The sequence below is a fragment of the Pleurodeles waltl genome, chromosome 4_1 (genome assembly GCF_031143425.1).
Source record: "Pleurodeles waltl isolate 20211129_DDA chromosome 4_1, aPleWal1.hap1.20221129, whole genome shotgun sequence".
Lineage (NCBI taxonomy): Eukaryota > Metazoa > Chordata > Amphibia > Caudata > Salamandridae > Pleurodeles > Pleurodeles waltl.
In genome coordinates, this window is record NC_090442.1 from 234,995,619 (window position 1) to 235,009,073 (window position 13,455).

The 13,455-nt window shown below is 42.1% G+C and overlaps 1 protein-coding gene across 1 annotated transcript in view; it reads left to right on the top strand.

Moving 5' to 3' along the window:
* Positions 1–12,890, top strand: part of ETFBKMT (electron transfer flavoprotein subunit beta lysine methyltransferase) — a 144,943-nt gene extending 132,053 nt beyond the window's left edge. The window contains exon 3 of the mRNA XM_069228201.1: positions 3,767–12,890. Coding sequence (XP_069084302.1) covers positions 3,767–4,110 — 344 coding nt within the window. The 3' untranslated portion in view covers positions 4,111–12,890. The remainder of the gene's footprint in view (positions 1–3,766) is intronic.
* The last annotated feature ends 565 nt before the right edge of the window (positions 12,891–13,455 follow it).

The following is a 13,455-nucleotide window of genomic DNA, read 5'->3' on the forward strand; positions in this document are numbered from 1 at the left end:
ACGTCTTTTCTGGAAACCTTTAAACTCCTCCATCTGTCTCAGTCCGGCTTTAGGGCCCTACAAAGTACGGAGACAACACTTATGAAGATTACGGACTCCATTTAGTTGACACTGGACGCTGTTCAAAATGCTTCACTGATCTTGCTTGACTTCTCGGCGGCATTTGACACAATCTCACAAGAGATCCTGCTACATAGTCTTCCACATATTGTGGTGTAGGGGAAGGCGTTGGTTTGGTTAGGCTCCCTCTTAGAACATAGGAAACATGTGGTTTGGTTTAAGTCATTCTCCTCTAAAGCTAATCTCATTAAGTATGAAGTGCCTCAGGGCTAACATGTATTTGACCCCACTGGCGTATCTCATTGAATCTTTTGACATTCAGGTGGTCTCCTACACAGACGATACTTAAATACTGCTGACCTATAACAATCATGAGCCTGAGGCCAAAAATAAATGTTCAGCCTTTCTGACATCAGTTATGGGATCGCTCAAAACGAATTCCTTGCAAAGTAATCCAGGAAAAACAGAGATCCTGCTATTCGGAGTCGACCCTCTGCCCGGATGGATAGGATCATGGCCAGACAGTTTTACTCCTGCCCCCCCCCCCTCCCCCACTGAGCTGGCCGGAACTTATGGGTTCTTATTGACACTCGCCTCTCGCTCCAATCTCAGATTGCAGCTTTGGTTAAGTCTGCATACTGGATTTTAAGGATGCTGAGGACATTTTTCAAACTTCTGCCATAGGAGGACCACAAGACAGTGGTACAGGTACTAATCCTGTGAAGACTGGACTATGCAAATGTCCTATGTATAGGACTTCATGAGTACCTTATACATAGATTGCAAAAGATTCAGAACATGGCAGCCTGTCTTCTATTAAATTTTCCAAAATCTGCCTCACTCACCCTGTACTGCAACCAGCTGCACTGGCTACCAGTAAAAAAAAAAAAAAAAAGGATAATTTTTAAGGCTCCTACTATAGCACACTCGGCGTTATATAAAACTGGCCCCTCATACGTGCACAAAAGGTTCTTGAGCTGAAGAATCTTAAGCTTTCAGTCTGCTCATCTTCTGTCCATGCCCTTCACCAAAGGGAAGTGGGGTGGCTCTTCCTGCTCCGTTCTAGCAGCCAAATACTGGAATGACCTTCCTCTTCCCCTCAAATGCATTCCAGAGAAAAAACTCTTTTGGAAACAATTGAAAACCCATCTTAAAGACTAACTGATGCCGTTCCTTTTCTTGGCCATTCTTTACCCAACGCCGGGACACTCCAGTAGTATCTTACACCTCATTCATTCATTCAATGGCCTTTCCTTTATTAGTTGGGTACCTCCAACATATGTTTCCACCCAAGCCTTTATTATGCTCAAATGGAATATTAATTTGGTTTTAACTTTCTTGATGTGTTCACCTTTTAAAGCCATTCATTCTTGCCCCCTAAGACATCTGACTATCAAAACAGTTTTCTTGGTGGCCATCACATCGGGTAAGGGGGCTGCATGTCTTTCTGTTAACCCTCTGTATACCAGCTTCTTCCCAAACAAACTGTACCTCCGTTCGGCCTAAGGTGTTCACACCCTTCCATGTCAGCCTAAGCATCACGCCACCAACCTTCTTTGCCCCACCTCATTCCTCCAGGAAGGAGGAGGGACTCCACCATTTGGACCCAAAAACAGCTTTTTCATAGTACATCAGTCGCGCCAGTATAAATAGGGTGGACAATCAGCTCTTTGTTGGGTTTGCTAGAGCAAAGAAGGGGAAAGTACTGCAGAAATAGGCCATCTCCAAATGGATAGTACTTTGCATTAAGATCTGCTATGGGCTTGCAGGATCACTCCACCAGAACCAAAGCTGCAGCCACTGCATTAGCTCACAGAGTCCCTGTCCTGGACATCCCTCAGGCTGCGACGTGGGCATCTTTACACACGTTCATCAAACATTACTGCCTTGACAGTGAGGTCTGTTGTGACAGGCACTTTGCCTGTGCGGTGCTCCATGGAGGTACTGCTTTGGTATCTATTCAAAGGTAAGGAATCTGCGACTAGAAATCTTGATCAGATGAACAAGTCACTTACTTTTAGTGATGCCTTATCTTGTAGGGACTGTGTAGCCACATATTCCTTACCAACCCTTCCAAACTCCCTGCTTCTCTGAATCAGCCTTCCCACCTAAAAGAGGTCCCAGCAGGCCCATAGTTTTGGCACACATGTTAAATCAGCCTTCTGACGTGCCTCTGTGCTTCTGGCGTTGAAGTAGTCATGAAAAGAAACTGATGTCAGTGTGCCGGGTGTAGCTGCTATATAGGCACTGCACACATCAGATCTGACGTGGATGAAGTCACCAGCATGGAGATGATAGACGCCACCTATGGACGCAGAGAAACTTCTCAAGATTTTCCGGATGCAGTCTGATGCCTGGGTAATATTCTAAGGTAAGGAATTTGCAGCTAGATATAAAATCTCGACCAGGTAAGGCATTACGGAAGGTAAGTAACTTGTTCAGTTCCTCTGAATATTGTAATCCCCTCAAAATGGTACAGTTTGCTTGCCATTACAAATGCTACCAAAAGGATCAACCCATAAATTAGTTTGTTTTTGTGGATCACAGGTTTTTAGATCACCTGCAAGTGAAAAATATTTATTCTTGGTTTAAGCTTCTTCGAAGATTTAAACCAAATTTGAAAGGATAAGGCATGTTGCTTTTTGATAGCACTTCTCTGATAATCTGACTGTCAGTTTTATAGAATACCTGAAGGTTACTCAACTGTGGACCGGAGTGCCGACATCTTGCATAGCTAGACATCTAATGTGTCATGTAGAGCCCTCCAAGGAGTTATCACCGAAAGCTAACATGCCCTTACTCTGGGATATTGTTAATTTCCTTCATCACAGCTGTGTAAGCGCATGCCCAAAACAGAGATAACAGCCCTGATAGACAGCTGATGTCTGCCATTGTTTTTTCGTTTTATTAAAGTATCTATTTACAGACCTATTCTATTCTAGATTATAAATAATATTAGAACATTAGAATGTTGTGAGCTCCATTAGAGACAAGGCTTTTACTGGCTGGTAAAAGCCCTGAATGTCAACATTCACAATTCTGTGAACATAGGCCTCATAGAGCCCGGGGGATTTCAGTACCTGGCTCAGTGAGGACTTTGTTTTATTTATTACAGCATTCTGCCCTATAGTGGCAGAATGTTGTAATAGCCCTTCGTAGCTGGGTTATAATGGCAAAGTCCTGCTCCCTTATTAAAGGCCCTCTCCTTCGGTCCTTTAACGCTGGAGCAGGCCTTTAATGGCCGGCATATACCGTTGTGGCGGGCTCTAAGGCTATATTAAATTACTTCTCTCCCAACATTCTGATATAAGCCCTGTGTTACCCTTTCCAGACTTCCAAAACTACATTTGTGACTAGAGGAAGCTCCACAGCTTCCACATGCGTTGAAAGCATTGTCTGTAAACCGCTAACGTTTCATCTGTTGTTCCCATGTCGTTCGCTTTGCCATGCCATGCTCACCTTACAAAAATAAAGTTGTTGCAATAAAAAACAAAATCTATCAGTGTAGGTGCCAAAGGGCACTAGGTTTGAGCCATAGAGCAGTAGAACAGATCTGTAGGGTTTTCAAAAGTCTTATTGCTTGCTCATCGGTAAATTAAGCATTGTCTTAGGTATTCTATTATATCCCAAACAATATACAAAAAATAGTAATTGACAGGTAGCGTTTTTGACCGAAGCCATTTCTAACTGTATTTTCTGTTTTCAGTTGCAGCAACAGCCATAGCATTGAACTGCGAGCTCAACAATGTGAAACCTATCCCAGTGCTAACCAAAAATATTACTGGCTCCGATCCCGAACGCTGGAGCGTTATTGTTTTAGGTGATATGTTTTATGATGAACAGCTTGCCGATGGTCTCCATTACTGGCTGGGGCAGTGCATCCACAGGTATAAAACAAAAGTTCTGATTGGAGACCCTGGAAGGCCCCAGTTTGTGAGCCACAAGATCCAAAGACAGCTGCACAAAATGATGGAATACCCGCTTCCTGAATGTACAAAACAGGAAAACTATGGACTAACTTCAACTTCAGTATGGAGTTACCAGCCGTAATCTTTCCATCCTCATCAATACTGTGGAAAGTGCCAAGTATTACTTTCTTATCAATGTGGAATTCAGAAATTTCAACAAAAACAACATGGGAATCATTTTTAGGTTCATGAAAAGCAGAAACCGTTTCTGAAATCTAAAATTGGTCATTCAATTCAGTATGCCTCGATCAATGAACTCTCTACAAAGACTTTTGCATTTTTCCGCATATTATGCCATAAAGATTGAAATCTGTATTTAGGATAAAATGGATATTTGATAATACAAGAGAGGTTGAGTTACCTGATCGAAATCCTCTTTTTAACTTAACAATGTGTTGAAGTTTAAACATCAGGAGCATACATAAACAATAAATAGGACTCTTGTTTTTCTTATTAGTAAACCTATTCTTATATCTTCTGAATAGAGAAATAGAACATTTCATGCTATTGTATTTACATGAAAAGGGAGTTGTCATATTAATACATTCTAATAACTATCTTCTGTCGGCCATTAATAAGTTAATTCAATGTGTGAACAGTTAATGAGCCCCTTCCTAAAGGTCCTCATAATTTAGCAGATGAGGAAGAGAGGGAGAGGAGAGAGTTTGCATTGGTCCAAAAAGAGCAAGGATAGGCTGGAGCCAGTTTGCACTGCATAATGATGTTGTTCCCTGCAAGCATTAGAGCTCCAGTAGTATTCTTGAGTCAATTTGGTGTTGTTCGATTATTGGGGTTTAGGTGATTGTAGAAAGAAGGCCTTTTCTTTAACAATTTCTGTTACTCTATACCTTCGGAATGTTGTCTGCGCTTCTGGTGAATTGGACCCAAGCCCACCTTATACATGCGGATAGTTGTGTTCTTCCATTTCAGATGGAATGGGATCATCCCCCCCCCCCACAGAGTTATCATGTGATCTAGTGGCGAGAAATTATTGCTTGCAGAGCGATGAGCACAGGGGTGGGGTAAAGCCCGAAAGATGATTGAAGGAAGGTCAGGTGTCCAGTCATCATTCAAGGACCTTTGCACATAGTGCTTCAACTCACTTCCCAGAAGGATTCAATGTGGGGGCAGTGTAAATGCATGTTTCTAGGGTGACATTGTTCCTTCTGACTGCTCCAACAGTTTTATTTTTGGTGACAAGGGACTTGTGTAGTTTCGAAGAGGACCATAACACACTGCAAGCGAGCCCAAATCTACAGTGGGGTAATGCAGGAACGATTTTCAAGGTGGTGAGAATTGGCCAAATAATCTTCCAGTGTGTACTATGGGTACATATTGGAAATTCCAGGGTGAAGGACTTCTTTTTTTGTTTTTTTGTTTAATTTTCATGGTGGTTTTCAACTTTGCATCCTCCTTTTAGTGATTGCCCTCCTAGTCTGGGTAAGTCTGGATCATGTAGAGATAGAATTTTAGAGTGTGTGATCTTGAATTTTAGAAACTTGTATTGGTAAATGTTCACCTCGGGTAAGAGAAAAAGGGAATGGGGATGTCGTAGATCTTTGAGAAGTATCATCCATGGAATCGTGCTGTTAGATATGTTTGAGAATTGTTATGTTTGTTTATGTCCCAAAGTAATGGTTGCTACTGAACTCAGTAGTTTGATCAAAATGTTACTCGATCAGAAAGAGGCTACCTGTGAGAAATGGTTGACTGCCATTGGAGGCCTTCTCTCACCTGATAATCTGTTTAATAGCTGCAGAAATATAGGAGGATGAGGCATCTAAGATGTTTTGGTAATTGCAATGTGGTTGATGCGATTTTGGGCTTTTTTGAGCACCATATGAAATCTGAAAGGAGTAAATAAGTTTTTTTCAGAAACTTTGATTGAAGACATACTTATAAGTAAATTAACAAGTAGTGATGTTATTTTGACAGTTTCTATCCCAACCGCACATATGGTAAATTTGGAGGCCCATTGGTTGGTCCTAAAGTTGTCTAACTGATTCGTTTTCGATTATATTTTAAGGAGTTTATATGATTGGATCCAAATCAGATGCTGAGATTTTTTTTTATCCTGGAATTTCCCCCATAACAAACCCGTATTGTCTATGAACAAAAATTGGCACAGGTTATGTATGGGAAGGGCATCTATTTTGTCCTTGTTCAGGGAATAACCTATAGTATAGTAGGGATTGCTTCTCCTGTTTTTGCACTAAAGATGAGGATGCCATTGGCATATCCTGCTATTATGTAGGTTCCTTTTCTTGAAGGAGGTTCCGGATATGTTGTGATTTACTGTAATAACAAATAGAAGAGGTTCTGTAGTTAGCAAAAATAACAGAAGGCAAAGGGTGCTTCTTATCTAGTTCCTAACTCAATGAAAACCTGTTCGCAATTCTGTACACAAAAACCCCATAAACCTTACCAAAGGCTTTTTGTGTGTCCAGTGCCAGTGACGTCTGGTTATTCAGCAGTTTGGCTTTCTGAATAACATGGCTAACCAACCTAGTGTTATCTGAGGCAAATCTTCTATTCACAAAGTCGACCTGGATCAGGTGAATTAAGGTTCTCTAGAGCTTTGTATTCCTGAGCTCTTAGAGATCATTGTCACTAGGCCATTTTCTTTTTGGAAACAGAAGAGCAAGCAGATTTGCCTACCCACCTATTTCTCATCTTAATTGCTTTCCCTACACCAATTCCTGTCTCTTGGTCATACCTTTGATGTGTAGGATCAACACAGTGGTAACAAACCAGGTCATATCAAGTAGTATGTATCATTGAAAAATGCCTACCTTCTTTCTTGTTAGCCACTTAATGGGAACATGAGTGAGTCAGTATATGAATCGCATATACCTAGTGGACACAACTGTGTGGGACGCTGGCTCTGTATATACTATATCAAAGTGAGATATAGTGTGCACAGAGTCCAGGGGTTCCCCAGAGGCTAAAGTAGATAATACTAATGTTCTCTTTTGTGGTAGTGTGGTCGAGCAGTTAGGCTTATCAGAGGGTAGTGCAAAGCATTTGTTGCACTCACACAGGCAATAAGGGAAACACACACTTAAAGACTAACTCCAGGTCAATGGTTTTTATTTAGCAAAAAATATATTTTTGTTTCTAGAACCACAAGATTCAAATTGCAGGTAAGTAAGTACATTTTGCAAGTAAATAACAACATAGGTATCAATACCACTTTGTTTCAATTTGGCAAGTTAAATGGTTTTCAAGAAAATAGCAAATATCTGTTTTAAAAGTTGACTGCAATTTTCAGAAATAGTTCTAGGGAGGAAGAAAATGTTACCACAGTTTCAAGGTAAGTACAAGACTTACAGTTCCAGTCTCTAGGGGTAAGGATGTCCAAAGGTTGGGGTTCAAGTTAACCCCAAACATCCACTACCAGCAACACGGGTCCGGCTGTGTGCAGACGTCAAAGCTGAGGTTGGTTTAACCGACCTATCGAGACCGAGGGCACTCTGAATCAGGCCTTCTTGCAGATAAGTACCCACGTCTTCGGAGGGCACACCTGGGTGCTTTAGAGGAGCACCGGGTGGGGGCACACAGTTCAGCACCAAACACACACCATCAGGCGGCCGGGTGCAGGCACAGCATTGGGCTCCCAATGCTTTCCTATAGGGGGACCCCAGGGATCACAAAGATGTTGTAGGTGAAAGTTGGACAAAGAGGAGGGCTGTCTGCTGCATTGGAGGTTGGATTCCCCAAGGCCAGGGGGCTGTGGGTGCAGGGGTACCTTTAGGCATCTGGAATCTCTGTCCTGTTCTGTCGTGGTCATGGGGGTCCTCCAGAGTCAGGCTGCATGCGTTGTTGTGTTGTAGAGGAGTGTTCAACCCAGGGTGGGCACTTGCTCAGAATCGCCTGGAGACCAGCTCTAGTAGGTTGGGCCACCTGGACAGGGCCATGGGCATCAGGTGCAATGTGGGCAGGACTTGCGAATCCAGGACGGATCTGGAGTCCTTCGTTGGAGTTTCTTTCTGGACAGTGCGGCTGTCCACGGGAGATCTGTGTCCTCTGGGGGTGCAGGTAGTCCTCTTGAGGTCAATGGCTACTGTCCTGGAGGGTGACTACAACCTTCCGGTGTCCACTCCCTTTGGGGATCTAACCCTATTGGTCCCCGTCTGTCCTCCAAACCAAGATGGAGGATTTTGCAAGGAAGGAGTCACTTCAGCTCTGGACACCTTAAGGGTGGTCCTAGCTGAAGTGGTCACTCCTTCTTGTTTTTCCTAATTTTCCCACTGGACTTTCTGCAAAAAGTGGGGCTTTGTCTGGGGGGGAAGGGGGTGATGGGGGGAGGCATCTCCACTATGCCAATTGTGGAAGCAATGGCACAGTTTTGGGAAAGAACACTGGTGCTGTGGTCTGGTTAGCAGGATCCCAACCCTTTGTCACGTTAGCATCAATATCAGGCAAAAGGTGGTGGTGGGGGGGGGGGGCAACCATGCCAAAAAGGGCACTTTCCTACAAACTGGCAGTGTTCATGTTTGACCAGCACTAGAAAAGTAGACCCAACAAATTTGAATGTGGTGAGAAAGTGCAATTAAACAAAAAAACAGAAGCCCTCACATAAAACCCAGTCCCACCCCAAACACACTATTGAATAACTTGGGTCAGTGCAAGCTACGAGTGGCCAACAAATACAGCGCAACACATCTTCCTCATCTGATAGCACTGGGTGTGTTAAACAGCTTGTCGGTGACCTTCTTAATGATGATCCCTGTAAACCAAGGGCCCTGGTACAAACAAACAGCACCCTTCTCAATTTGTATAACACTTCATTATCAATATAAACCAGTTTTGAATTTCAGGTACCTCACAAGAGCTCAATACATCATAAGTACTAATACCTATCTCATAAAACCACCTTAACCTCTCAGAATCTGTATAGCAGTGGGTCATAGGTAATACATTTCATCTGTAATAACATTTCTTTGAGCTGTGTACATAATGGGTAAGTAGCACATAAGTATATCTGTATTTTAGCCTCCTGAAGAAACAGTTGTTCATAGGTGGTAATATGAGGAATGGAGCTTTCTGGTAGGCTCCTAAAGAAGTATTTGTTTTTGGAAGGTGCAGAGAACCTTAAAATTGACACTGGAGTCAACTGGAAGGCAGTAGTGTTCTTTAAGGGTAGGTTAGAAGTGACCGAGCTTGTAGAGTTTTCAGCACATTCTGGCTTTTTTGTAGTCTTTAGAGTCTGGCAATGAGTTTCGTAGGCAAGGCACTGGTATAGTATTGTAATAGTTGAAGCTTGCAGTAACAAGGATGCTTGTCAGCTCCAAACAATGGATGATTTGGAGAAGTGTAAGATTTTATGGAATGGAGAGAGGTACCAATTGACACCTTTTACCACAACGTTGACGCGAGTGGCAAACAAGTTCAGCATCAAAAAGCATCCAAGGTTGTGTACATTTATGGAGGTGGATGGAGGGGTTCAGCAAACTGTAGCCCAGTGAAGGATAGTGATACTCACAGTATTAGGATCTCAGTCTTGGCATCATTAATGTAGTAGAAATTCACCTTCATGCAGTGGAAGACCTAGTCCTGGCATGAAGGTAGGTTGGAGGAATGATCTGCTTTCTAGCTGAAAGTGGATTTGTGCAGCATCTGTATGTATTTGGAAGTGCACCTACTGCTTGAAGAGTAAATAGAAAGATGAGCTGCAAGACAGTTAATTGACTAACCCAATTCTTAAATTTGGACGTGGTTGGGTGAGGAAAAATTGGTTTAGGAAAATAACTTGTCCTTGTTTCCAGAAAAGAGCTGGTGCTGAAACTATGTCTACTTCTCTTGTCTGTCTACCTGTATTGCATAATCAACAATGTCAAAGGATAGTTCGAGGAGTATGACCGATGTTTTCTTGTTTTTATACCTGGAAAGGGGGGGCCTTATCCTTGATGTTAGCTAGAGCTGATTCAGTATCAATAGCTGCCATGAATCCAGACTAACGGATGGATGCTTTTTAATTTCACACACTCTTGAAGTTGTCTCCTCGCCTCCTTTTTCATGGTCTTGCTGGTGAAAATTGGATAAGGGTTGATAGTTAAGAAGTAGGTGGGCATAGAGCACTAACATTATACATGACTCATTTTTCATAACAACGATATAGCTCTTGTCACAATCCAGGCATTTGAATGAATACACAAATAAAATGTAGATAAAACGTGCCATTTAAATTATCTTGCAGCAAAATCATGCAATGCTTTTGAGCGGAGAACCCAGATTTAAATCCTTGCCAAATTGACATGGAAAAGCCATTTGATACCTTGAATCGGACCTATTCGCAGCTGGTGCTCAAGGAGATGGGGTTTGAAGTGGAGGTTAGGGAATGGGTGAGGCTGTTATATGCCTAAGCCAACAGCAAGGATACATAGTGGCAGGGTCATGTCCAAAGCATGGCCGGAGGAGCAGGGGAAGAGATAGGGATGCCCCCTATTGCTGTTGCTATTCACAAGGGGAAGGAACATAGGGCAACCACACTTGGACAGGAGTAGCAAGATAGATGAGTGACCCTGCATAGCCTCACACATCTGCTTTCCGTATATGCAAATGATGTGTTAATATATTTTAGGAATCCGACTGTAGGCCTTCCAGTGGTCCTAGAGCAGTTAAAGGGATTTAGGTCATGTTCTGGACTGAAGCAGAATATTCAAAAATCCTCCTTATTCTGTCTGAGACCTGAGGGGAAAAAGTGACTGCTCCTGACCTACCACTATAATTATGTGCAATGTCTTTCAGGTACCTATGGATCCAAGTTGTTCATGCACCACAAGATGTGATAGAGGGAAATCTCAGTAAGAAGATATTTGCTGCAAGAGAGTCTGTGTGGTTTTGGATAAAGTTGCCCTGTGGATTGGCACTTCCAAAATTGGTAAACTTACACGCCTCATATTGTTTCGCCACAGTTCCATTGGTGATGCCCTTTATGTATTTGAGATATATAAATAGTTGTTGCTGGAGGATGCAGTGTAAGCGCTATGTAAACTGTAGCCCAGAGATATAAATGGGTTGTTGTTTGAGAGAACAGTGGTGGTTCTATGTAAACTGTAGCTTCTAGGCAGCTCCTGACTATGAAAGCGACTATACTTCAGCCCTTTCTGCAGTGGGTGGCTAGATGTTTAAGCAGCTTCTAGTCAGAAGAAATTAAACACTATGGGCAAGTGGTAGGTGTAGGGGGACTTTTGACAGAAGTAATGTAGTCAGGGATTGGGAGGCAGAATAACCACAGATTAGTAGAGGTTTCTAGGTACAGCTGGAGGTGGTGCTTGCTTCAGACCGATACAAAAGAGGCATATCCTCTAGAGATTCCATTACGGATACATCCTTAACTAAGTTGGAACACACTACTGGGAAGGCTCCCTGGGAGAACGTTGACGTGACAACTTTGAGAGGTTTGTATGTTAACCATGAGGCTCACTACCTTCTAGAAGTTGTGAGAGAGTACACACATTTCTGTGGATCAAATTCTAGTATTTGGGTCACTGGTGCAATATTTAAAATCCACAGAGAGATGAGGAGCCAGTCTCTTGTGGTATACTATGAAGTATGTTGACACACGGTGCCACCAGAATAGTTATGACACAGCCTAATTACACAGTATACTGCAGAAAAGGGATGTTGGACGGTATTTCACTCCCAAAGAGTAGTCTCAAATATCTGAAAGGCTCTAGTAACGCCTGATTTCTGATACTCCATAGAGCAAACCCGACACCTAGAAGGTTGCATAGGATTTTCCAGACGTTGCCAGAATGTTGTCCCAGAGGTTGTAGTCCTAATTCAAACTTAATACATGTGTTCTGGAGTTGCCCAGATCTCAAGTACTACTGTGAATCATTGCAGGAATTAATTAAAGAGATTCCTGAGAAATACTAATATAATGTCTTTTTAGAAGGCAAGTTGGTCTTAAGCTTACTAGACTTGAGAATAGGTTTGCTGATGTGACCGGGCTGCTATCCAACCAACATATAGCCATCCCAGTACAAATACTTTAAAATTATTTCTCTGAAGTTTAAATTAAGGAAGTAAATACCGAGATACGTTAAAAAATTTTTTAATGCATAGTAAAAATATTTTATAAAGTGAGATATATAATTAATTGAAAGCAGTTTAACTGTATGTTAATAAAAATGCTACGGTAATCTCTAAATTCTAAAAAGTGGTTAACATATTTTACAATTACATACATACAACAGAAATGATGGTTAATGCCATAAAGTTTGCACATGCAATCCAACGTGTAAATATGATTAATTATGGGGAAGATCCTAGGTCTTTGTAGAGACGTACAGTGTGGGTGCCAACCTAGTGTGACACTCAACCACCATGGGTGTAAAAAATTACTGACTGGAAGGCCAATCAGAAATACAGGGAGTGCAGAATTATTAGGCAAGTTGTATTTTTGAGGATTAATTTTATTATTGAACAACAACCATGTTCTCAATGAACCCAAAAAACTCATTAATATCAAAGCTGAATATTTTTGGGAGTAGTTTTTAGTTTGTTTTTAGTTTTAGCTATGTTAGGGGGATATCTGTGTGTGCAGGTGACTATTACTGTGCATAATTATTAGGCAACTTAACAAAAAACAAATATATACCCATTTCAATTATTTATTATTACCAGTGAAACCAATATAACATCTCAACATTCACAAATATACATTTCTGACATTCAAAAACAAAACAAAATCAAATCAGTGACCAATATAGCCACCTTTCTTTGCAAGGACACTCAAAAGCCTGCCATCCATGGATTCTGTCAGTGTTTTGATCTGTTCACCATCAACATTGCGTGAAGCAGCAACCACAGCCTCCCAGACACTGTTCAGAGAGGTGTACTGTTTTCCCTCCTTGTAAATCTCACATTTGATGATGGACCACAGGTTCTCAATGGGGTTCAGATCAGGTGAACAAGGAGGCCATGTCATTAGATTTCCTTCTTTTATACCCTTTCTTGCCAGCCACGCTGTGGAGTACTTGGACGCGTGTGATGGAGCATTGTCCTGCATGAAAATCATGTTTTTCTTGAAGGATGCAGACTTCTTCCTGTACCACTGCTTGAAGAAGGTGTCTACCAGGAACTGGCAGTAGGACTGGGAGTTGAGCTTGACTCCATCCTCAACCCGAAAAGGCCCCACAAGCTCATCTTTGATGATACCAGCCCAAACCAGTACTCCACCTCCACCTTGCTGGCGTCTGAGTCGGACTGGAGCTCTCTGCCCTTTACCAATCCAGCCACGGGCCCATCCATCTGGCCCATCAAGACTCTCTCTCATTTCATCAGTCCATAAAACCTTAGAAAATCAGTCTTGAGATATTTCTTGGCCCAGTCTTGACGTTTCAGCTTGTGTGTCTTGTTCAGTGGTGGTCGTCTTTCAGCCTTTCTTACCTTGGCCATGTCTCTGAGTATTGCACAC